Source organism: Nilaparvata lugens, chromosome 3 (assembly GCF_014356525.2).
Source record: "Nilaparvata lugens isolate BPH chromosome 3, ASM1435652v1, whole genome shotgun sequence".
Taxonomy (NCBI): domain Eukaryota; kingdom Metazoa; phylum Arthropoda; class Insecta; order Hemiptera; family Delphacidae; genus Nilaparvata; species Nilaparvata lugens.
This window is the reverse complement of record NC_052506.1, coordinates 5,904,953-5,931,596: the sequence shown is the minus strand read 5'-3', so window position 1 is coordinate 5,931,596 and position 26,644 is coordinate 5,904,953. Positions and strand designations below refer to the sequence as shown.

Below are 26,644 nucleotides of genomic sequence, written 5' to 3'. Positions count from 1 at the left end.
GACTAAAATGGCGTCGTAACAACGGCTTACGTCACACTTACATCTCCCCCCATTGGGAGATTTTCCCTCATCCACCCTACAGTCCGGACCGGGCACCTAGTGATTTCCACTTAATCCCGAAGATGAAGACTTGGCTTGCAACACAGCGCTTCGATGACGAGGCAGATCTCCGCGCGGGCGTCACTGACTGGCTGGCGTCACAGGCGGTGGAATTCTATGACACGGGAATTTCAAAGCTAGTTCACCGATATGACAAACGTCTAAATTTGTTTTGCGATTATGTTGAAAAATAGTATATTAGTTCCTCTTTCAAATGTATACCGTATAATAATTATTTTTCTGTACTTAGTTTTTTTCCCATCCAAAAACGTAATCTTCTTTCTGAATAGCCCTCGTATATTGCGATATTGGGGAAGAAAAAACAATTCCAATTCAAATTTTAATGGACAAAACCTCCAATCTTGCTGATTATTAATGCAAAATTACAAATATGATTTTTGCTTGAACAATTTGATGAATGAGGTTATAGCGTTATCTCAAAATTCACTCAAATCAAGAAATTACAAAGATCGAGAGGAAAAGGTTAAGTATAGAGTCGTTTATGGCATTCATAGTTTTGTACTTCATGAAATGGTGGGAATTAGTAGATTGTTTAGATCAGGTACATATACAAATACTATGTAAAATATTCCATCTTGATTTTATATGCATAGGCAAACCAACAGAATCAATGTTCAGTAGATATTCCTTGGGAAATGTAGTCCAATATTATTTGTTGCTGACAAAGGGAACTTTCCATTTTATTAGACGATATCTGTCAAAATTCATAAGTAAAACTGCAGTTGACAAAAATGTAATATTTTGAAAATTTATCTTCTCTTTGAAACCAAGTAAAATTAGAGTTTTTTTAGAAATAAGTTACTTTCCTAACTACAAATATTAAAAACTATAAAAAACATGATTCAAAAATTACACCACAATTACTAGGTTATTCAAAATTAGTATTAGTTACTTCATCTGAATCATTTAAACTATTTAAACAACGCATTTAAATAGCATTTTTGAATTCAAAAATAAATTTCATATTAAATTGAGCTACTTACAAATCAATATTAACAGAAAAACTAAAATTTCTATTAAGCAATAAAGTATAAAAAAGCTTTGGAATGAATAGGAGATTTTTGAGAATGCAATAAGAACTTCGAGAAATTGTAACTAGTATAGGATAAAAACGGAGGTGAGAGATCAATATTAAATATCAGTACAGAAAAATCACAATAAATTCAGCAATTTACGAAATGTTCAAGTTTTTTGTTTCTGATTCATTATTCAATTCAAAATTATTATTAGTTACTTCATCTGAATAATTTTGATTTACAAATTAATCAATTTTTTGGTTTACCTATTTATTCAATTCAAAATTATTATTAGTTACTTCATCTGAATAATTTTGATTTACAAATTAATCAATTTTTTGGTTTAATCAGCTCACTTCTTATTGTGGAAAATAATTTCAATAAAGATTACTGAAGTTAATATGGAGTGCGACGGAAAACCATTCAACAAATTTCAAACTAAAAAATTGAACTACTAAAAAATTGCTGTAATTTTAAATTCAAAAGTGCAATAGAAAATAATTCAATTTACAAAAGAGAAGAAAGCTGGATACTATTCTCGACTAGATTTTTCAATTTCACCTGAGTTTTTTTCACAAAACAATAAATATTTATGGCCGGAAAGTTTAGGCCTGAGATTCTTCGTCAAAACTTTACTATTTACATGCATTTAATTTGCAAGAAGTTCACCGGCTTTGAAATTTTATTCCTATCTATTCCATGAATGCAGTGATCCCACTATCATTCAAATATCTAAGCTATGTTTAGCCTACCACTATGAGATAAAAGATTTGATTCTAGCTTTATATCTAAAGAGCTACAAATGCATGCAAAATTGATCATTATCAATTGGTTATTGCACACAGTGAAAAACTAACTGATTATCCAGTCTCATTAGGTAAAATATACATAAAATCAATGTAAAACTAGAAAACCAAATTAAATATATAACAACTAAATATTATTCTACTTTTACATAAAGCAGATAAGAGATCGCACTCTAATATAAAAAATTGGAAAGTTTAACAATATGAATAGCTCAATTGATTATGCTATTATTATATTCATTATGTTGATAGAAAAAGAAAAAAGTTTTCGACGTAAAAGTTGAACATCAATACCTATCATAGTTGGTAGGCTTTGATCAAAGTTAGTAGACAGAAGGTTGGTCACTCATCTATTGAATTTAAGTTGAAATGCAATTGGAGTGGGGGAACTGCAGCCGTGACGTAGTCAGTAGTACGAAGTAGGCAGAATATAGCATTCTTGAAAATCATACGGTGACGTATAGTCAAATTATACAGGATGGGTGAAAAGTCCGAGAACGGCTTAATATCTCATACACAAAGGTAATTTGACGGTGGGTGTGATTGGGGATCCTACTCACATTTGAAACACTAATCTACTATGACTTTGAAAATCTGGTCTGCCATCTTGGATCCGACATATTGAATGCAACTTTATTTTTTCAAATAGGAAGGTGGTCATGTGATAAATGATTTCGATAAGGAATTTCAAGAAAAGAAGAATGGCGAAAAACACATATCGATATCACAAACCGTTTAGAAGATATTCATATTATTAATCAATACCACTCAAGTATTTCATTTCTGATTTGCATGGTATTGATTAATAATGTGAATATCTTCTTAACGGTTTGAGATATCGATCTGCGGTTTTCGCCATTCATTTTTTCTTGGAATTCTGTTTTGAAATCATGTATCGCATGACCATTTAAAAAAATGAAGTTGCATTAAAAATTACGGATCCAAGATGGTGGACCAGACTTCTCAAGTCATAGTAAAGTAGTTTTTTCAATTTGAGTAGGATCCCCAATCACACCCACCGTCAAATTACCTTTGTGTATAAGATATTAAGCCGTTCTCGGACTTTCCACCCACCCTGTATAACATAGACATGTTTTAACATGCAAGCTTTCTGTTTCTGCTTTACAGTAATTATCAAAACATTTGAATGATACAAGAATTTTGCCATTTAAAAGCAAAAACCCCAACTCCTAACCACCCCTTCAAACCCTTAAGGATTCTTCATCTTCTAGGTTGTGTTTATATTTTGTAGTTTGGCTATCCATCAGCTTGTGAATTTCGGGGATAAGATATTTTGATTCTCGTAGAACATTGCTAGATACCAGCATGTGTTCAGTGCATTTATATGAATGCAATGCATCGGATTTATCGTGACCGGCTTATTGCAATGCATTGGTTTATCAAGATTGTTTTATGGGTTAATCTGAAATTATAATAGTATAACGTTGTCTACTAACGCTTTTTCAGTTTATCAACCTTTCATCTCACGTTTCTAGATTATTGAAAATTTTCAACTTCATTTTATTCAAACAAGTTGAATGAACTTAAAATATTTAACAACATCATTAGAATCGCTCATTCGCTATAAGTACGGAGAATTTTAAAGTTCCAGGTCAATCTTGAGGGGATTAAACGACAATGTATTTCAATATACAGCGAATAAACTGTATGCTCAGTGTGGTTACTCTATCACTTTTTTACTACACGTGACGTCACGCTGGCGTTCCCCCCACCACTTTGAATCTTACACTTGTGAGTGATCAACCTTCTGTCTACTAACGTTGGGATTTGATAACATAATATGAAATACAAAACAAAACCAAGTAATAAATTTAAAAAGTTCAGTAAGCTAACTTTCGAACTAATAAAAATTAGTTCACTGATAATAAATTTGAAATTGAGCAGTACATCATTAGACTGCTTGTATTAAGAAAAAAAATATATATAAACTCATATTCAAGAATAACAATACTGTAAGCTCATTAGAGATGAATGGAAAATACAAGTAATTATTTCAACTTGAATAACATTATTTGAATGTTCAGTGCGATATCAGGGTATGAATTATAGGATTCTGATAAGCGTAACTCAATATGAGAATACATCACGTGCTGGATGACCTTGGGCCGCCCTTCAGCTGACCTTGAGCCGACTTTCTGGCCGAGTGCAGGTACGGACAGGTTTCGTCAAGGCAGCTCCCCATCAGGTCGTATGGACAGTATATCAACTTTTTTGAATCATCTCTCACGTTGCTGTTGCAAAAAACACAGACATCATAAATTTATTGTTCGAAAAATAATTGACAGAATCAATTATCTATAATATATTATCATAAAGGGAAGAACTGGCTTATACTTTGTACGGGATAGGAAATTCACGAATGACGCATCATCACGTCTGAACTACTGGACTGATTAACTTGAAAATTTTCATATAGATTCTTTATTTACCGATGATGGTTTAAGGCCTTTTTTAAATTCTTAAAGGAATTCACAAATGACGCATCATCACGTCTCAACTACTGGACTGATTAACTTGAAAATTTTCATATAGATTCTTTATTTACCGATGATGGTTCAAGGCCTTTTTTAAATTCATGAAGATTTTATTAGGTCAAGTTTTCAGTTTGTCAAATTTTTAATTAGCCCTTGCGGAGCATGGGTTACCCGCTAGTAACTAATAAAATTGAATAATCAATCAATAATACAGTATTAACAAACAATAAAACTGTTATTGTAAATAAATTTAATATTCTTGGATGGGTCGCCGTCTAGATGTCACCCCGACTATTAGACACCTGGTCATTTTGGCCATAGGCGACTACTTGTACCCTCGTAAAATATACCATTGCCGTCAAGTTGTCCCCCCGACTACTTGACATCTACTGGACCAAATGTGCCAACTAGTCATGACCTTAAACGACAACTTGACACCTCGCACCCTCGCGTCAGGGTGTCCCCCCGACTAGTTGTCACCTCCTTAGAAAGGAGACAAGTAGACGGGGATGGCTCACGTCAACTTGTCTCCTAAAAACCGGTTTTAAAAGGGGACAAGTAGTCGGGGTGTCAAGTAGTCGGGGTGCCACCTAGTCGCGTTCCCTCTTGAATCTGTACAGTTCTGCTGAGTTTGTTAACACTATTTATTATTGGCTTACATGCAATTCGACTTTGATGAAATTCAAACACCACAAGGATTAAGGTCTTCATTCATACACCATAAGTTTGTGAGATAAGGTGCATTTTCGTTTGTGTGTAAACTTCAGCAGTCGACGACGACAAGCAATGTTGACATTCATATTGTCAAAATTTCAAGTGTGATAAACAGCTGATCAAATTAATTTTCATTATTTGAGTTTATTGACCGAGCGGAGTGAGGTCTAAGATTCAAGTCGACAGTTTGGCATTTCTCTTAATGTTTAAATGTTGCGCATTTACGGCGAAACGCGGTAATAGATTTTCATGAAATTTGACAAGTATGTTCCTTTTTAAATTGCGCGTCGACGTATATACAAGGTTTTTGGAAATTTTGCATTTCAAGGATAATATAAAAGGGAAAAGGAGCCTCCTTCATACGCCAATATTAGAGTGAAAGTCAGACTATAGAATTATACATCATAAATTAGCTGTCGAGGTGACTATGAATTGCATGCCATGACGCATGCCTCAATGTAACTTGGTAAAAAATTAGCAGCTGTGTAGACTATAAATTGCATGCCTCATTGAATGCAATTTTTATGCACTATTAAATAGGATGCAAAGAACTTATAACAGCTCGTCTGGGCGCCTAGATGTCTTCTGGTTTTCTCGCGCTAAATTCCGGAAAACGTTATATGATAATTAAATCTTGTGTAAGCATGATTTGATCAAATAAATAGTTAGTGTATCAGTGTGGATGTGCTTATGGTTTGGGACGTCGTTATAACTGCGCGAGGTCTACTGTTCACAGAACTACTAGTTATTCAAGAATCAAAACATTTCTAATAATATCAACATATTGCCATTTGAAAGTATAAAAAAGCATAAACTCAACCTCCCCCATTAAAACATAATAATTCAACATATAATCTCTTAGATTATTTAGACAAATTGAAATCTACCCAATGTGAGATCCTCACCCTGTCGTGGTCGACGCACAAACTAAAACTCAGCTTTACTTTTAACACGGCTCTTTCTGGAAGATGGAGATGTCCGATGCTCTATCCTCCACTAATCACTCCCACTACCCTAGCAGCATTCTAAAGCTGCGTACACATATACGAGCTTCCAACCAGCACCGAGCACGCACCGCCCTCGTACCGCCTTCGTTCCTCCATCGAACCACAGTCGCTCCGCCTACGCACCCATCATGAACGTTACGGAAGATGTTAGATCTTCTCGCGTTCCCCGGTCGAACCACTCTTGCTCGCCGGTCGATCATCAATCGCTCTTCTGGAGTGACGTTCGGTTGCGGAGCAGAGCGAAAGTCTGTACGCACCTTAACGCGTCACGCCAACACTCCCCTCCAGCTATTGCCTGACATTGCTCCAAAATTGTTTACTGGCAGCAGGTATATTGGTTTGAGTGATACGGAGATGTGTTCATCACAAGAACTTGAAGCGAAATGACACGGCGCATCCAAATGTGCGCAGGATGACCGTCTCTGTCTATGCTACAAACTGTGGAAGGAGAAATGGGGTTCTCCTATTCATGTTAAAAGTAATATCTCACGGACTTTAGCTATGTGTAGCTGAGAATACGTCTTCGGGTTGTCCTATACGTCTTCGTAGCCGTCCTATAACCCAATCTTAAATCCTCACAATCAGTCCGGTTCACACCAGCGTACCGTAGCTTTGAACTTTGCGTGGATTTAGGCTAAAAATAAACTTTCTACTCGTGATATTTTTCGATTTGTATATCATCAAGGTATCATCAAGCTATCAAGATGAAAAAGTTTTCTCAGGAAAACATTTAATTTTATGATCATTACTTTTTGAGATAGTCAAAAAGTCAAAAGTTTAAATTTTTGGGACAGAACATTTCAAGTTTGGTAAGAGATAAATGCATGAGATTTAGAGGATGGATTCTTCAAGGTATTGTTGATCTAGCAAAACAAAAATGTTCAGAAAATATCAATTTTTAAGATAGTTATTCAGTTTACTAAAGTGCGAGATAAATTACTTTTAACACACAAAAATGTTCAGAAAATATCAATTTTTAAGATAGTTATTCAATTTACTAAAGTGCGAGATAAATTACTTTTAACACGACTCTTTCTCGAAGACGGAGAGGTCCGGTGCTCTATCCTCCACTAATCACTCCCACTACCTAGCAGCATTCTAACGCGTCGCGCCAACACTCCCCTCCAGCTAGTGCCTGGCATTGTTCCAAAATCGTTTACTGGTCAGCAGGTATATTGGTTTGTGTATGTTACAGAGATGTTTCCATCACAAGAGCATGAAGCAAAATGACACGGCGCATCCAATTGTGCGCAGGATGTCCGTCTGTGTCTATGCTACAAACTGTGGAGGGAGAAATGGGTTTCTCCTCTTCATGTAAAAAGTAATTTATCTCGCACTTTAGAAATAACAAAAAATAACTTTTAGTTGAGTTATTTTTGGTAAATTGAATAACTTTTCTAAAAATTGATATTTTCAGAAAATTTTTGTTTTAAAAGATCAACAATACCATGAAGAATCCCATCCTCTAAATCTCATGCATTTATCTCTTACCAAGCTTGAAATGTTCTGTCCCAAAAATTTAAACTTCTTTCTTGAGAAAACTTTTTCATTTTGATAGCTTGACGATATACAAATCGAAAAACTTCGAAAAATATCACGAGTAAAAAAATTTCTTTTAGCCTAAATCCACGCAAAGTTCAATGCTACGGTACGCTGGTGTGAACCGGACTGATTGTGTGGATTCAAGATTGGGCTCCACACATTTTTTATAATTTCTTATTTTAGAATTTCAAATTTATTTACTGATCTGCACTCACCTGACATTGGATTTCTGCATGTAATTCAAAGGTGAGACATAATCAGGGAGACTCTTCATATTTTCTCTATTATTGCTTCTGATAATCACACTCTCTTCTGCTCTCTCCTTATTTTCTTCTTCTGCCACCTGCATTTCCTCATCACAAACTTCCTCTTCTCTCTCTTTTCTTTGCTTTTGATTACCACTACCTTCATCACCAGTTCTTTCTTCCAAGTAATTTACATCTCCTATTCTTCTTCTCATTTCTACATCTTCGTTGTTCCGACTTTTTCCAATATTCATCCGCAACAATTGTTCTGTATTTGTCTGTCCTTGGTCATCACGTGTAGCGGCATCCTTCTTCAGCAGGACGCTCTTGCTTCTGTCTCGTAAAAGGTCTTGACCGGCCGTTGGAAGTCTGAGAAAAAAGTAATCAAACGATTAAATCCAATTCACTGAAAATGTTTAATGTTAATGTTTTTGTAGAGGTTCATACAGAATTATTTTCTACGAGTTTTCATCAGCTTGATATATCTGTATCTTACTGTTTCTGTACAAATACAGATACAATAAGCATAGCACCAGCTGATGAATAATGCTTGTGGCGCATAACAATACAGGATGGATGGATGTGACTTCAAGTTCTCTAAGTAGTCGCGAACAAGAATTTATTTCCTTGTACCTTATTTTTACAACGTAGAATATCTATGAAAGTTTTTGACATTTACAGTTCTGGACCAATTTTATTCAACATAAGAAGCAATGGTACTGTACGAATTGTATTCAATAATAACAATTTCTAATGCAGTATTTTACTAGAGCTTCTTGTATTGAGTGTCCAATTACTATGGAAAATATTTTTTTGCACTTGAAAATGACATAAGTACTCGATATTAGTTGTGTTTGTATAAGAAACATAAAAAAGGTACAAATTAGTACGCGCGAGCTGACCGATGCTCGCTCGCCGCTCCACACGCTTTTCGAGGCGCGCTAGTTCGGCACGTTCGGCGCGCAGCTGAAGCACGAACCGCGCCACGCGCTCTCTGCAATCGGTCTCCGCGCGCTGATCGCGAGCCAGCTCCGTCAGTTTGTCCACTGCCGAGTATCTGCCAACACAAATCATCGATCAATGTTGGAAACAGACATTGTAAGATATTCTTGAATTGTAAAACATTCAGATTGTAAAACATTCTTCCGTTGTTGCAGAATTGAAAGCCAAGATTCGAGAAGCAATTTCAATTTCCAGTTGTAATGTTACGTCAAACCATGGACAATGTCATGAAGAGACTACAGGAATGTTTGCGCAGTAAAGGAACATACCTGCAAGATGTCATCTTCAAAAAATAAATGTTACGGTATTATTTATTCTAAAATGGCATTATTTTTACTATTGAATGATATGAAAAACTCCATCTAAAGATATGTTTCACTTAAAATTATTCAACTTTCAAAATTTCCCGTTTCTCCGAAACATCCTGTATTAGAACTAAATAATTAAATGATATTATAATCAAATAGAAATAGCGAGCAGGTTTATCCAGCTACAAACTACAGTGGTAATTTCTTCTCTTATCAAGACAGACTAAATTTATAAAAGACTTTAGTAGTTGCTTATACAGTTTATTATTCTTGGTGACAGTTATTTTTAAACAATTATTTATATTAGTTGTGATAATTCTGTGTAATCTATTAGATAGTGATCAGTTTCTAGTTGTTTCTAGTTTACCTCCATTTGTTATAGCATAGCTAACTCTAATACAAGGCCCAGTCCCACGATATTGCAACTTCGCAGTGTAGGCCTAGAATCTAATACATGATTGGTGAGAAAGATCAGCTGGTATTTTTAAAATCTTTTTCACCATCATGTATTAGATTCAAGGCCTACACTGCGACGTTGCATATCGTAGGCCGGGGCCTTATATTAGAGGTGGCTGTGGTTATAGTGTTGTAAGTAATAATTCTAATCAGTATAAATCAAGTGTTTTATTAGTGTAGAAACCCAGCAAGGGTCTGTTAAACCCTCAGAATAAGGACCTCTTAATTATTAATTTTATTTAGGCTTATGAATATTTAAAAATTTTTTCAGGTTGAAGCTCAATTTTATTTCACATTGTATAATTTGTGTGTTACGAGGGCCATAATGGAGTCTACCTAGTGCTCTCACATATTGTATTTTTTCAATAAATAAATAAATAAACGTACAAATAGATTAAGTTTAGTTTTATAGCTTCATGCTGATATTAGGTATTCAATTCAATTCAATTTATTTCACCAAAACACAAAAACTTTACAAAGATGTGACAATCAGAAAAAAAACAATAATTATTATTCTAAATATCTATATCATCTATCTGTAAAATACGGCTGGAGGTGAAGAACTACTGGCATAAGTGAAACACTTGTTCGCCAGTAGGAGTAGAGACTTACCGTAACTGTTTCTAAATCTTAAGCTAATAATTTAAAATGGAATATTTTTATTCAAACAATGGTAAGTAAATTACGTGAAAATGTTTCAATTATCAGTGATTTGAGTGTAATATTTTTGTTTCCTATCCAGTTTCTCAACCTTCAAAATTCAAAATTTTTAGTTTTAGTTGTTTTTGAGTGAAAAAGAACTAAATTTCAGAAAAGTGGAATCATAACCTCATTTCGGACTTTTAAATTATTATCTAAATTTGGGAGAGAAATAGTACAAGGAGTATCCTTAGTTTTTCTCTCCCATTCAGTGCTTCTTGTAAAAATTATAATAATAAAATAAATAAATAAATAAATAAATAAATAAATAAATAAATAACATATTTAAAATAAATGCTATTAATTGTGAATTAATCCAGACAATAATGAATAGTTTTAAAAGCTGAAAAAATTTTTTAACTCATAAAATATTAAGATGGAAATAATAGTTGTGAAATATCCAGTTTTTAATATTTATTGGTACAAACTTAATAGGTACACCGATGAGCTCGTTCGGGATGCAGTTTACAATCTTTGGAGCGATGTATACCAGCTGCTTACGAATAACCGTTAAATTCGAATCATAAGTAACATATCTATGTAGATTGTATCTTGTTCTATGAGTTACATTGATTCTTGAAAATGAGCTTCTATGTTTATTGAAATATTTAAATATGCTAAGCACATAGAGTTGACGGATTGACATGACTCTCAATTCACTGAATGCAATTTTTGAGGGGAACAATATGGGTTTATTTAATATGGTTTTTATGATCATTTTCTGTATAATGAATAGTGGTAACAAAAGAGTGTCATAAGTACCACCCCAAACCGCCAAGCCATAATTTAATAGAGATTGTACAATTGCAAAATAAAGCATTCTCAACTTTTATAAATCAAGTATCGACCTCAACTTATAAAAATTATAGGAGACAAACCTTAGTTTATGGCATAGGTATTCAATATGCCTTAGTATAGTATCAAGTATTAAGAACTGTAATAATTTACAATAGAAAACTATTTGATTGGGCTTTTTTTAAGTGAACTTTGTATCACATATTGAATTCCAAATATTCAAATTATTAATTGATCGATAAAAATGAAAATAGGTCTATAACCATAAAACACTTTACTTATATGGGCTACTTTTGTACAAATTAATAAAAACAATATAAAAACTTGTAGTACCCTTTATTATTAAAAAATTTAAGATATTTCAACGAAACTAGTCGTTAAAATTTTTTAATAATAAAGGGTACCACAAGTTTTTATTAATTTGTCTACCATATTTGGTAGATTAAGAATCTTTATCCAAAATTTCAAGTTGATCAGTTCAGTAGCTCATTCATGATGATGCGTCGTCAAATTATTATTATTGTAATTTGTTACGTGAAGCCACAAATCTGAGCAGAGCTCAAGTGGCATGTAACATGTCATGAACATTTTTCTATGCAAAGTGTATGCATCTGTATCAACTCAAAGTATGAAGGCACCACAACATTCCTCCATTGTATAGGGACACGCTTCCACAAGTACATTAGTAATTGAAGACAAGAAAAGCCTATGACTACCACATAACCGTATTCTTACAGGTAGACAATTGAAGAGCTTCAGTCCCGAATAATATGGTCCCTTTTCCAAAAGTGTCAGTCTGTGAGCGGGGTACTGATATACAGCTGAACTCTTTGCTCTTGTGCTATAGCCATGGCAAACTACATTCCCTCAAATCTCTCTGAATTTCTGAAGACAAAATTTACAGTCTCAAGGAAGTGCAATGCTGGGACCGTGAGAAACCTGTATTTTCTAAAAATGGGCCTACATGAATTGGATGGCCGCAAGCCCTCCAAAACACGAACAGCTTTCTTTTGCATCTTGAATATTTTATATAAATTATTTTTACTATTCCCCCAAAAGAAGATGCTGTAGCGTATTAGGGCTAAAAAATATCCATGATACACCTTCTGAGCTGTCTTTATAGTGGATGCAGTCCTCACAGTTCTCAGTGCAAAAAGTGCATGATAGAGCTGTTTTATAAGTTTTTCCAAGTGTTTATCCCATTTCATATTTTTTTGCAATTCCACTCCAAGAAAACTAGTCACTTCAACAGACAAGCACTCCCTCCCATTTGAAGCATTCAGGTTTGAAGGTTCAGCATGATGTCCCGTCACGGCAAACCTGATATAGTTGGATTTAGTCATATTCAACTTCAATGCATTATGACCAAACCAATTGTTGAGTTGATGCATAGCCGTTTCAGCCCTAATCATAACTTCGCTATCATCCTTACCAGTAACCAGAACCGTTGTATCGTTAGCATATAAAATGAGCTTGCCATCTACATTATTTGGCAGGTCGTTTATAAATAAATTGAAAAGAGTCGGTCCAAGCACAGAGCCCTGTGGCACACCTTGCTTTACTCTTTCCCATGCTGAAAATACCAGTGAACTCCCATTACTCAATTTAACTGACTGATATCTATTTTCCAAATAGGACACGAAAAATTTCCCTGCACTACCAACAAATCCATAGAATCCAAGCTTATTCAACAACAGCTCATGGTCTACCATATCAAACGCCCTGGATAAATTGCAGAAAAGCCCTAAAGCCTTCCGCGATCCATCCAGAGCATCCAACACATCTGATACAACTTCAAATATAGCAGACTTAGTTGACAATCCCCTCCTGAATCCAAATTGTTTGTTATGAAAAATGTTATTCTCATCTAAGTGAACCATCATCTTCTGCTCAAACACAATCTTCTCAAATATCTTGGAGAATACAGTTAAGAGGGCAATTGGTCGATAATTTTTAAGATCCTTCCTATCTCCCTTCTTGTGAATTGGTTTGATCAGAGCATACTTTAATTTTTGGGGAAAGATTCCTTCCTGCTAACACCTATTAATAATAAATGTTAGAGGCTCCAAGATAATGGGACTAACCTTCTTTATCACTCGTGATGAAATCTTGTCCCACCCAGTTGAGCCAGAATTTTTCAAGCTATTTATGGCTTTCCTAACTACACTTATTGAGACACTTCTGAACTTGAAAGGAGGATACTGCCTATCTATTTGCTTGAGGTACTCTCTGCTCTCACATGTTCTAGCAGAGCCGGACATTTCAGATGCACATTCAACAAAATACTCATTGAACATTCAGATGCACATTCAACAAAATACTCATACAAACATGTATTTCCTATCCAGTTCATGTATTAGCCAATTCCTTCCTTTATAATACAGAGTGAGTCATATTGAACTTTCGGGTTTTGAAAGGGCGTTGCACGAAGAAGGGAAGGGGCGGAAGGGTGGGGATGGTGTCATTAGACGCGCAATGACATGCAGTTTTAGTATGAGCAATGGTTTGGTCAAGACAACATCGTGTGTTCGTAGTTGAAGAGTTTATTAAAAATGGCGGCTCCGTGATCACAACACAGCGTGCGTTCCGTTTACATTTTGCTATTGGTCCACGTGTTCCCATTCCCGTTGGACCAACAATCAGAAATTGGGTATCAAATTTTAGAGCAGCATCATCAGCATTAAAACAAGACCACAAGGCCGAATTAGGACGTCTCAATGTCAGCGGTAACGTGGATAGAGTGCGGGCTTCAATTCAACAGTCCCCTCGGCGTTCTGTTCGGAAACATGCCGCTTCACTAGGATCATCTTTCAGTAGTGTCCGCAGAATACTGCATAGAGACCTTAAATTTCACCCAAACAAGATTCAGGTAGTGCAAGAATTAACAGTTGGAGAATTAGACACACCAACAAATTTATGCCGCGACATTCAGCAGATCCCCCGCACTGCTGTTTTGATCTTCAGTGATGAGGCACATTTTCACCTCGCCGGAACCGTTAACAAACAGAATTTTCGATACTGGGCTGAGAATAACTCACGAACGACCACTCCACAGCCCTCGAGTGACAGTGTGGAACACGTCGACCAATAGTAAAAATGTCGACGATCACGTCGACCAATAGCAAAATGTAAACGGAACGCACGCTGTGTTGTGATCACGGAGCCGCCATTTTTAATAAACTCTTCAACTACGAACGCACGATGTTGTCCCGACCAAGCCATTGCTCACACTAAAACTGCATGTCATGGCGCGTCTAATGAAACCATCCCCACCCTTCTGCCCCTTCCCTTCTTCGTGCAACGCCCTTTCAAAAACCGAAAGTTCAATATGACTCACCCTGTATTATAGTAACCTATAGATAGATAGATAGATATATGATTTTGTAAATGTTATCAATGTATTCATTAAAACTCTTCTTCCTATCAAACCGTAAAATTCATAAATTGTTAGGTTATTGTGAAAAAATAAAAATACGACAGTACCTTGTAGAAATTAGTTTGTGTTCAGCTGCAGCTAGATTCGAGGAAGAGGACGTTTTTGAATTATCAGCAGAAAACCCGTCAAATTCAGTCATACAAATTTTATCGGCCATCGCTGGTGTAGTTTGGCAACTTTTTTCACTACTTGATACACTTATGGAACTTTTTTCAGCACTACTTGATGCAGTTACGCAATTTTTCTCAAAACTTGCTGCATCCAGCAGTAAACTTTGGCAACTTTTCTCTGCTTCTTTCAAAGATGCAGATTGGAAAGTTTGCTCATCACTTATTAAACTTTCATCTGATTTTTTCGACGTTACCTTGCAACTTAATTCACTACTCGAAACAGCTAGTACGCAACTTTCTTCCGAAGTTGTTACAGGTTTACAACTTTCTTCACCTATCGCTGCGGATGGAGAAATCTCACAACTTTTATTTCCTCCCAACACAACAACTGAACCATTTTTTCTATCAAGAGTCACAGAATTCGAACACTCAGCTACTATTGCAGGCGATTGTGAACTTTTTCCAACAACAGAAACAGAATTTGAACACTCTTTCTCAGCTACTATTTCAGGCAATTGTGGAGTTGCACAACTTTCCCCATCAACTTGAGGGCTACTTGATTTATTCTGACAACTTTCACTCCCCTCCAAGACACTCGTTGATTGGCTATCTTCATCCGTCACTACACCTGGTGTAGCTGGGCAAGTTTCTCTATCATTTGAAGAGCTTCTAGATTCAATTGTACAGCTTTCTTTTTCCTCTATCACAGAAGATAATAATTGAGCATTAGTGGAGCTTTTTTCCGTAGCAACAAGTGGAGAACTTTTTTCTTCTTCAACTGCACTTTCGAAAACGTTTGCAATACTTGCCACATTAGTTTCTACAGTTGTGATACCTTCTTCCAAAGTTACAAGTGGTGAACTTCTTTCTTTTTCAACTGCACTTGATGATATACTTTCCAAAACGTTTTCAATACTTGCCACATTAGTTTCTACAGTTGTGATACCTTCTTCCAAATTTACAAGTGGAGAACTTCTTTCTTTTTCAGCTGCACTTGATGATATACTTTCAAAAACGTTTTCAATACTTGCCACATTAGTTTCTACAGTTGTGATACCTTCTTCCAAAGTTACAAGTGATGAACTTTTTTCTTTTTCAACTGCACTTGATGATATACTTTCCAAAACGTTTTCAATACTTGCCACATTAGTTTCTACACTTGTGATACCTTCTTCCAAAGTTACAAGTGGAGAACTTCTTTCATTTTCAGCTGCACTTGATGATATACTTTCCAAAACGTTTTCAATACTTGCCACATTAGTTTCTACAGTTGTGATACCTTCTTCCAAAGTTACAAGTGGAGAACTTCTTTCTTTTTCAGCTGCACTTGATGTTACACTTTCCAAAACGTTTTCAAAGCTTATCATATTAGTTGAAATACCTTCTTCAGAAACTTTTGCAACAGGTGGACGACTTTCTTCTTCACTTAGAACGATTGTTGATATACTCTGACAATCTTTCTCTTTACCAAACACATTATTTGCAACTGTTGCTGCAGTTTGAATATTAGTTGCGGCAACTGTAGTGTTAGCAGGTGACATTGTATCAGATGTTGCTGCAAATTGCGGAGTCGCGCAACTAGTTGTAATTCCTTCTTCAGAAACTTTTGCAACAGGTGAACGACTTTCTTCTTCACTTAGAACGATAGTTGATATACTCTGACAATCTTTCTCTTTACCAAACACATTATTTTCAAGAGTTAAGCGACTTTTTGCTGCAGTTTGAATACTAGTTGCGGCAACTGTAGTGTTAGCAGGTGACATTGTATCTGATGTCGCTGCAACTTGAGGAGTCGCGCGACTAGTTGCGGCACTTGTTGAAGTTGCGTTCCGAGTTACGCAACTGGTTACAGCGATCGCTGCAGTAACAGGCGGATTTACGCAATTGATTGTAACGCATGCCCCAGTAACAGTCGGAGTCATGCGGCTTGTTGCAGTGGCAGCCGATGTTGGGCAACTAGTTGCGGCAACTTGTCTATTTTTCTGCAACAGCCGTTGACGTACGGCCTCCATTCGTTTCTGTCTCTCTCTGACGACCATTGCCTGTTTCAGGCGTCTGTATTCTTCCTGTGCCGATTTTGGTAGATGCTTCACCGCCTGCAACACCAAAAAACCAATCAATCAAGCATTTATTTATTATTGCAATGATCTATAATAATACATAGTCTGTATAGTGAGTAACCGCACTGACCTCAGGAAATGTTTTATGGTTAACATATGTACAATTTTTCATTAGATATCTTCAAAGGAGTCCCTATTGGAGTAGATAACACGCTGATACCGGATTTTCAAATCCCTGAACGCTCCCTGGAAGTCGGCAACCTCTATTCTGTCTAGAGCCCTCGTCGTAGCACGTTGAACGTTTTCCAGAGTCCCGAACCGCGTCCCCTTAAGTTGTCTCTTGATCTAGGGGAACAAAAAGAAATCCGGTGGTGCCATATCCGGGCTGTAAGGAGGATGTGGCAACGTTACCCTCTACTGTTTGGCCAACTGCTCGGTGACGAGCAGGCAGGTGTGCGACGGAGCATTGTCGTGATGGAGGATCAACGAATCGGCAATCCCCAAACGGACTCGATGAACCCGGGCGGTTAGTCGACGGAGCACCTCTCTGTAGTACTGACTCAAGTTCCAAATTTCAAGTCATTCCGTTAATTGGGAGATGAGATATCGTGTACACAGACGTACATACACTCATACACACACATACAGAGAGGAGCACCTCTCTGTAGTACTGATCGTTTACAGTTTGGCCGGGTGGCACAAACTCTTTGTGAACAGCCAGTACTACAGAGAGGTGAATAAAGCTTGATTTGATTTGATTAGTATATTCAAATTAATTATTTATTGTTATACAATACATACATATAAATCGTCAGGTACATAAGAGCAAAATATATTTTGTTTGTTTATGCTTGGGAACTAAGATTAGTTCATCAGTAGGCTAGTGATTTATTCACTTGTATCTTTGTATTATTACGTTGAAACTTGTATGTGTGTGCGAAATGGATAAATTGATTGAATTGATGATATACATCCTCAACTCTGCTCTATTAAGCAAGTATAAGAACTTAATAGAGTTTAATATTTTTTTCCATCAGTACATAGACCTAATAAATTTTACTTCAATAATACTTAAATAATTAACAATTAAAAACGTTTCATAATTTTTTTAAATATCATTACTTTTCAGTGTTTTTTCAAGGACACGTCAATAAGTTTCTTTCTTTTAATTAGAAATTTTCTTCAACGGCAATTTTCTCGATTTCAGATGGACGTAACTTTGATAACATTGACGACTTGTTAAGCTAATAAAGCCAGTTATGCACACATCTATTTTTGGACATACGAATTTTTGCCGTCTTTATGAATTCTACCAAATACAATCAATCATCCAGAACTTTAAAAAAAACGGTACCACAAACGGATCCAATCCTAATTCATACAACAGTCTAAATGTGGCAAGGTTGTGCCACTTCCATATTTTTCAATTACATACTCCAATTTACAATTCAAGACAAAAAACAGTTTTAAATTTAAAAATACTACTAAATTGAACAGAACTTGGCAAGCACATGATGTGTATCTAATTCATGTGTTTGCCAAGTTATGAATTTAAATTGAAGAAAATAAATTTAGGGCCGGTTTCCGAGCTCGGGATTAAGCTAAGTTCTAGACTTTAAACAGCTGGAGTCAGAAAATTAGCTTTACAAAACGGGGTGTAGTCGCAGTTTTTATTTTCTCATTTCTAATTAGAAACGTTTTTCCTTGACGAAATTGAACATTTCTAAAAAATGAAACTTTACACTATTTTCTCTTTATTTTATTTTGTGTTTAATTTTCTAGTTTTTTGAAATTTAATTCAAACGTGACTTTGACAATGACTACGACTAAGCGCCGTTTCGGAAAGCCAATTTTCTTACTAGTCAAGTCAATATAGACATAAAAAAGGGGGTGTTCTTGCAATTTATATTGTAGTTCTGATTTTTACTTTCCTTGCCCTAATTACCATAGGTAAGGAAAGTATTGTTGGCCATTTTTTGTGTATTGGAATATGGGCTTGAGTACACTCAACAATAAATCTTCCACTTTTCGACCGAATTTGACTTATGATGCATGATTTTGGACCGCCTTGACGAGCCGAGAAGAATGAAGTGTAGCACGATGAAATCTGAGCATTGTGTCAGAAGTTATAAGTGTTTGAAATTTTGATCATTGAGGTGTCCTTAAGCGCGCCTCTCCACTAGGAAATACTGAAATGAAGTGCATCTATCGGGTGATTCTCATAGAACATAATCTTATGAGCTTATGTTATTCTGCGAAATATCAATGTGAAGACTATGTAGTTGGTGATGATGGTTGAAGCTGAAAATTAGGTGTTTTTCACAATACAAGGAGCATTGTTGTCAGGTGTACCTGGAAATCTATAAGAGATAGAGCACTCTACCTGATCTCAGATTGTAGAGCACAAAAATACGCCCAGAGGGATTTCGAATTATACATCTAAATGGTAACAATCGGAAGATATTGTTGATCAAAAATGAAAATTCATCAAAATTGATTTTTTTCTTTAAATTTTACTCATTTTTGAAAAATCATAACTCAGTACTCATTGGAGATAAGAGAGTTCCGAATGATCTCATTTTATTCAGAATTTAATAATCTAGAAAAAAGGCGAAAAATTTTTCTGTCCGATTACGAGATTTGGCAGAAATAGCTGAAAACTGGAAAATGAGCCGAATATACGAGGTTTTTGGGCCACTCTGTATCTAGCACAAGGAAATTTTGCATGAAGAAATTGGTTCTGGACTTCTCTTATGTACCCAAATAATATATTAAAAAATCAGAACTACAATATAAATTGCATGCACCAATGTATAGTGACTGGACTATACTCCAGCTGTTTAAAGTCTAGAACTTAACCAAATCCCGAGCTCGGAAACCGGCCCTTAAAGTATTTTTGCTCAATATTCACTGACCGCAGGAGTAGACACTTGAGTGGAAGTGGTCGCCTGGGGTGCTGTCAACTTGGGTGAGGGGCTTTTTGGGACGGCGCCCTTTTTCAAGACGCCCTTGGCACCTGCTACAACTTTCACTGTAGTCGGTTTAGACTTTTCCAATATGGCGGCGGATGTCGAGGGCTCATTGACCTCGTGGTTTCTGCGCATCTATAAATTAATTTATTCATTTGTCAAAAACAAAATACAAAAAAGCTCAACAAAAAATAAAAATTGTTACTGCACTAATAATTAAAAAAACATACCTAAAAATGCAGAAACTGCTAAATAAACAATTATCTTCTACTTCTAGGCGATTGCCTGTTCCGACACACATTCAGCTTATAATGAAAAAAATAAACAATTATTATCACAATTACAGAATAGACAATCAATAAACATACAGGGTCTGTATAATAAGTAACCAGACTGACCTCAGGAAATTTTTCATGGGCAAAATATGTACAATTTTTCATCAGATATCTTCAAAGTAGTCCCTATTGGTGTCGATAACACGCTGATACCGGATTTTCAAATCCCTGAACGTTCCCTGGAAGTCGGCAACCTCTATGCTGTCTAGAGCCCTCGTCGTAGCACGTTGAACGTTTTCCAGAGTCCCGAACCGCGTCCCCTTAAGTTGTCTCTTGATCTTGGGGAACAAAAAGAAGTCCGGTGGTGCCATATCAGGGCTGTAAGGAGGATGTGGCAACATTACCCTCGACTGTTTGGCCAACTGCACGGTGACGAACAGGCCTGGTGTGCAACGGAGCATTGTCGTGATGGAGGATTCACGAATCGGCAATTCCCGGACGGACTCGATGAACCCGGGCGGTTAGTCGACGAAGCACCTCTCTGTAGTACTGACTTAAATTCCAAATTTCAAGTCATTCCGTTAATTGGGAGATGAGATTTTTTTGTGTACACAGACGCACATACACTCACACACACACACACACACACACACCACACACACACACACATACATTTAGACCAATACCCAAAAACCACTTTTTGGACTCGGGGGACCTTGAAACGTTTTGAAATTTTGATCCTTGAGGTGTCCTTAAGCGCGCCTCTCCACTAGGAAATACTGGAATGAAGTGCATCTATCGGGTGATTCTCATAGAACATAACCTTATGTTATTGTGCGAAATATCAATGTGAAGACTATGTAGTTGGTGATTATGGTTGAAGCTGAAAATTAGGTGTTTTTCACAATACAAGGAGCATTGTTGTCAGGTGTACCTGGAAATCTATATGAGATAGAGCACTCTACCTGATCTCAGATTGTAGAGCACAAAAATACGCCCAGAGGGATTTTGAATTAACAATCGGAAGATATTGTTGATCAGAAATGAAAATTCATCAAAATTGATTTTTTTCTTTAAATTTTACTCATTTTTGAAAAATCATAACTCAGTACTCATTGGAGATAGAGAGTTCCGAATGATCTCATTTTATTCAGAATTTAATAATCTAGAAAAAAGGCGAGAACAAATTTTTCTGTCCGATTACGAGATTTGGCAGAAATAGCTGAAAACTGGAAAATGAGCCGAATATAAGAGGTTTTTGGGCCACTCAGTATCTAGCACAAGGAAATTTTGCATGAAGAAATTGGTTCTGGACTTCTCTTATGTGCCCAAATAATATATTAAAAAATCAGAACTACAATATAAATTGCATGCACCAATGTATATAGTGACTGGACTATACTCCAGCTGTTTAAAGTCTAGAACTTAACCAAATCCCGAGCTCGGAAACCGGCCCTTAGAGTATTTTTGCTCAATATTTACTGACCGCAGGAGTAGACACTTGAGTGGAAGTGGTCGCCTGGGGTGCTGTCAACTTGGGTGAGGCGCTTTTTGGGACGGCGCCCTTTTTCAAGACGCCCTTGGCACCTGCTACAACTTTCACTGTAGTCGGTTTAGACTTTTCCAATATGGCTGCGGATGTCGAGGGCTCATTGACCTCGTGGTTTCTGCGCATCTATAAATTAATTTATTCATTTGTCAAAAAAAAAGCTCAACAAAAAATAAAAATTGTTACTGCACTAATTATTAAATACACATACCTAAAAATGCAGGAACTGCTAAATAAACAATTATCTTCTACTTCTAGGCGATTGCCTGTTTCGACACACATTCAGCTTATAATGAAAAAAATGAACAATTATTATCACAATTACAGAATAGACAATCAATACACATACAGGGTCTGTATAATAAGTAACCGGACTGACCTCAGGAAATTTTTCATGGGCAAAATCTGTACAATTTTTCATTGGATATCTTCAAAGGAGTCCCTAATGGAGTCGATAACACGCTGATACCGGATTTTCAAATCCCTGAACGTTCCCTGGAAGTCGGCAACCTCTATGCTGTCTAGAGCCCTCGTCGTAGCACGTTGAACGTTTTCCAGAGTCCCGAACCGCGTCCCCTTGAGTTGTCTCTTGATCTTGGGGAACAAAAAGAAGTCCGGTGGTGCCATATCAGGGCTGTAAGGAGGATGTGGCAACATTACCCTCGACTGTTTGGCCAACTGCTCGGTGACGAGCAGGCAGGTGTGCAACGGAGCATTGTCGTGATGAAGGATCCAAGAATCGGCAGTCCCCGGACGGACTCGATGAACCCGGGCGGTTAGTCGACGGAGCACCTCTCTGTAGTACTGACTTAAGTTCCAAATTTCAAGTCATTCCGTTAATTGGGAGAGAAGATATTGTGTACACAGACGCACATACACTCATACACACACACACACACACACATACATTTAGACCAATACCCAAAAACCACTTTTTTGGACTCGGGGGACCTTGAAACGTTTGGAAATTTAGAAATTGTAGTACCTTAATTTTTTCGAAGAGTAATACTTTCCTTACCTATGGTAATAAGGCAAGGAAAGTGAAAAAGATTAGTATAGACAAACAATAGATAGATAAAACAATATAGAATAATATAAAACAATAAGACCAACTTAATTACATTTATTAAAAGTATATTAGTTATTTACTAGTGTTTCTAGTTCTTTTTTTGTAGTTATTGGCATTTTAGAAAAAAAATTCTCCGCAAGTATATTCAGTTTATTGGTTATTTGTAGCATTAAATTAACCAGTAGCATTAACTTATTATGTGGGGTATCATAATTAGGACTGAGTTTATTGTTAACATCTTTTGTATGTATATTATAATAGTTATGTATATGTTTTGTCGATAAACTCCTCTGCTTGCAATTCATTGGCAATCAGAGAAATTATTATTATTATTATTATCATTCAAATTCAATATCAAACTTGATTAACAGTCTTGAATTCTATGTGGCAAAGCATTGAACATTTTTATCCCCATGGATAAAAAATAATATGGGTCTTAATAATTTAATATGGGTCTTTCTCAAGTAGTGTGAGTCTATGATTTGGGTAGATAAGGCCTCTAAAACGTGTACTATATACATGCGTCACCCACCCCTGACCAAAAAGATTTCTATTCCTAAAAACAAAAATAGCCAGTTCTAATATATAAATAGCCGGTGCAGTAAGAAGGTTGTGTTCCTTAAATAAGGATCTAAAGGAAAATCTATTAAGGCCAAAAACTCTTCTCAAAGCTTTCTTTTGAGACCTAAAAACTAGGGATGGGTATCGAAAGACAAAACATCGATGTTTTTTCTCCTGAACATCGATAAGTGAAAAACATCGACGTGTTGCCGTACATTTTACGGAAGACTATTAATATCCTTAGAGTAACTCAGATAGTGAAATCAATTTCCATTTTTATGTACATGTAAAAGGATGGGACAGAGCTTTTAAAAAGTAGTTAACAATAGAGGAATATTATTGATTGGCAGCAACGAAACTGTAAGTAAATAAATTGTTTGTAGTTGTAGGTAATCAGACTCTACATTATCAACGGAGATTGTTATTTAATCAAATATAAAAAAGAAAATCCAATAATAGTTGATTCAGAAACCTCTCGGGATATCCTCGAAGATTCTGTCTTGGGATTTCATCCTAAGCTAATTTTAACAATCATTGTTACTCATAATCGTATTCATTCAATACCTGTACCTGATACAGGTTTATAATACCGGTACAATACCGGTATCTGATAGTTTTATTTAGGAAATGAGAATGAATAGAGGTGTTTTTTATGGCTATCTACACTCCATGAGAATGAATAGAGGTGTTTTTTATGGCTATCTACACTCCATACAATACGAGGACCTCTATTCCAGAGCTAGATTAATAATTGGTATTAAACGTATGTTGAGGAAAGCACTTGTAATAAGAAAAACTCTTTCTTCCTAAGAAACGAAAAATCCGACCTCTTATTCAAATCTAAATAGGTATCTAACCTTGACAAGGGCCACAGTTATGTAAATCCTCAAGAGTATCCAACAATCTCACATAAAAATACAGAGATCCTGATTGAAAAATTCCTTTTTGTTGGGAAAAACATTGAATGACCGATGTCTAGGTAAAACCATCGATAAGTGAAAAACATCGAAAAGTAAACATCGATGTTAAAAACATCGATGTTTCTAAACATCGATGTATCGATACCCATCCCTACTAAAAACAGCCTCAAACTCCGTTGTCTTGCCCCAAAAATGATACCGAAACGGAGGCGGGATACAAAATAGGAATGGTAGACAATTGAAGCTGTCCTAATCTATTGCTGTTACCTCTTCCAGGAGTTTGTCTATACTCCTGTCCATTTCCACTGAATAAGGATCTGCAGCTGCAGTTGACACTGAAGAATCCTTTTCCTCTTCCGCGGCCATTATCACCTTACGTCTCCAAACTCTACCATTCTGCCAGCAAAAATTTCAATTTAATTTTTTTTTAGCGTATGACAGCAAACACAACACATGTATAGTCACAAAATACGAAAAAAGAAAACAATAGAAAATTCATATATAAAACGAAGAAAATATCTTAGTCACTTTTGACCTGGAAATTAGAGGCATGCTTCCAGGGTATTTGAGATGCTGGTTTAGCCACCAGGAAATCTTCATGTGCACCCGTGTATGCTGATCTGGGGCACTCCTCCACTATGCATCTCACAGTCTGGACTGCTCCACACTCACAGAAAGGGGAGTCAGCCTTCCCCCACTTATGCATCAGAAAGGCACATCTATCATGACGAGTTCGTACCCTATTCAATGCCGACCATGTTTTACGAGGCAAATCGAAGCCTGTGGGCCTTTTGGCTACAAATGGGAAAAATGTTAATTATTTCTAGTATCACAGTAGACTAATCTTAATTCATATATTGGATACAATACCGTAGAGCTAGTATAATAGCAAAGAAAAGATAGCTATGTTGGAAAAGAACAAAAAACTTAGTTATCTTCTCTCGATGGTAGAATACAGTTATAATTTACCATAACAAAGATCTGAAAAACTCACAGCGCAAAGCGCCTCTTGCTTTGTTTAATGCAATACAATGTGACTATTGTCAATTTTTAAAGCTGGGTTTACACCAAAGTTATTAACAAAATGTAAATAACTTAATCCTTATAGATTCTATTAGATTGAACATAACTTATCATACATATGATGAACATATGTGTTTGTCAAGTTCCGTTCAATCTAATAGAATCTATGAGGATTAAGTTATTAACATTTTGTTAATAACTTTGGTGTAAATGCAGCTTTATTGTATTAATGACATTCACAGTATAGAATGAAAGAGTATTCAAATTATTTGCCGCCTTATTTAGTGCTTTATCTAGCACTTCAGTACAAGAAGTTCTGTGAAAAAGACGAAAGATAGACACCGCCTCCATACATACATTTGACGCCATTTCCACATATATTTGAGGTAATCAACAAAACTTATTAAATATTTTATGTTATTTATTTTTTGTCGTCATTAAATTTAAACTGTTTTACATCCATGAAATCAAGCCGGTGAACAGCTGATTGTAGAGCAAATGAACATACGATTCTCATTACAGCATACTATACTGTAATAAGATCATAATATGTTTTCTTTACAGTCGAGTATGTTTCCTAGTTCCAAATTAGAAACATAAAAACTGTTCCTAAAGCCGCCTCTTAGCGCTCCAAGTGGAATTTTTGTCAACTACAATTAAGAAATTCCCTTAGACCAGTTATAGAATAGACACGCTGGGAAGTCTAGCCTCTAAAGCCTCTAAAGTAACTTACACTATTTTTGTCATAATAATCTAGAAAAGAATAATTGAGAAACAGAAAACATTACCTGCTTGTGCTGACATTACTACAATCATGCATTCTATAAACATAACCAAGTTTACAAGTTTCAAATCAGGAATTTCCTTATACCAGTTATAGAATAGACACGGCCCATTGTATATTAATGCTGAAAGTTGATGAAGCCAACATCTACTGCCATATCGCCATATCGTGACGTCAGCACCGATAAAAAACTTTTTTGCAGAGTTTGTTTACATTGTTTTCCATAGCTGATTGTGTCTATTTCAGATAGAAGTAAATTATTATTTATGAAAATGGTAAACTCCCGCTGAAATAGAAATAGAAGACAATGTAAACAAACTCTATAGAAAAGTTTTTTATCCGATGCTGACGTCACGATATGGCGATATGGCAGTAGATGTTGGCTTCATCAACTTTCAGCATTAATATACAATGGGCCGTGTCTATTCTATAACTGGTATAAGGAAATTCCTGATTTGAAACTTGTAAACTTGGTTATGTTTATAGAATGCATGATTGTAGTAATGTCAGCACAAGCAGGTAATGTTTTTTGTTTGTCAATTATTCTTTTCTAGATTATTATGACAAAAAATAGTTAAGTTACTTGGACTTGAATGTCTTTTGCAGTGCTCGAATGAAATTCTAGTCTCGGTTAACGCCTCGACTAGAAACATCATTCTCGCCTGCAAAACGGCCCTTCCCGT

General features: G+C 36.0%; 3 protein-coding genes across 3 annotated transcripts in view; all 3 read right to left on the bottom strand.

Annotated features, from left to right (window-relative positions):
• The window catches only part of LOC120350189 (odorant receptor coreceptor-like), a 105,597-nt gene that overhangs the window by 31,198 nt on the left and 47,755 nt on the right, over nucleotides 1-26,644 (bottom strand). The gene's annotated exons all lie outside the window — the stretch shown is intronic.
• Nucleotides 3,658-8,347, bottom strand: LOC111062186. The gene is made up of 2 exons (XM_022349882.2): nucleotides 7,916-8,347; nucleotides 3,658-4,194 (listed from the first exon to the last, which is right to left on the bottom strand). The coding sequence occupies exons 1-2, from the start codon at nucleotides 8,197-8,199 to the stop codon at nucleotides 4,047-4,049; spliced, it is 432 nt and encodes a 143-aa protein (XP_022205574.2). The 5' UTR covers nucleotides 8,200-8,347; the 3' UTR covers nucleotides 3,658-4,046.
• LOC111043677 overlaps nucleotides 8,259-26,644 on the bottom strand; it is a 32,819-nt gene continuing 14,433 nt past the window's right edge. The window contains exons 5-11 of the mRNA XM_039425449.1: nucleotides 24,422-24,550; nucleotides 21,542-21,730; nucleotides 16,597-16,847; nucleotides 15,758-16,332; nucleotides 14,689-15,535; nucleotides 8,836-9,002; nucleotides 8,259-8,314 (exon numbers count right to left, since the gene is read on the bottom strand). Coding sequence (XP_039281383.1) covers nucleotides 8,259-8,314; nucleotides 8,836-9,002; nucleotides 14,689-15,535; nucleotides 15,758-16,332; nucleotides 16,597-16,847; nucleotides 21,542-21,730; nucleotides 24,422-24,550 — 2,214 coding nt within the window. The remainder of the gene's footprint in view (nucleotides 8,315-8,835; nucleotides 9,003-14,688; nucleotides 15,536-15,757; nucleotides 16,333-16,596; nucleotides 16,848-21,541; nucleotides 21,731-24,421; nucleotides 24,551-26,644) is intronic.

Excerpts from the sequence above, each read along its gene's own strand:
- LOC111062186 (XM_022349882.2), bottom strand. The coding sequence starts at position 8,199 with ATGAATATTGGAAAAAGTCGGAACAACGAAGATGTAGAAATGAGAAGA. Across the intron at positions 4,195-7,915 it reads ATGCAGAAATCCAATGTCAG|CAACGTGAGAGATGATTCAA; the intron begins GTGAGTGCAGAT and ends TTTTTGCAACAG.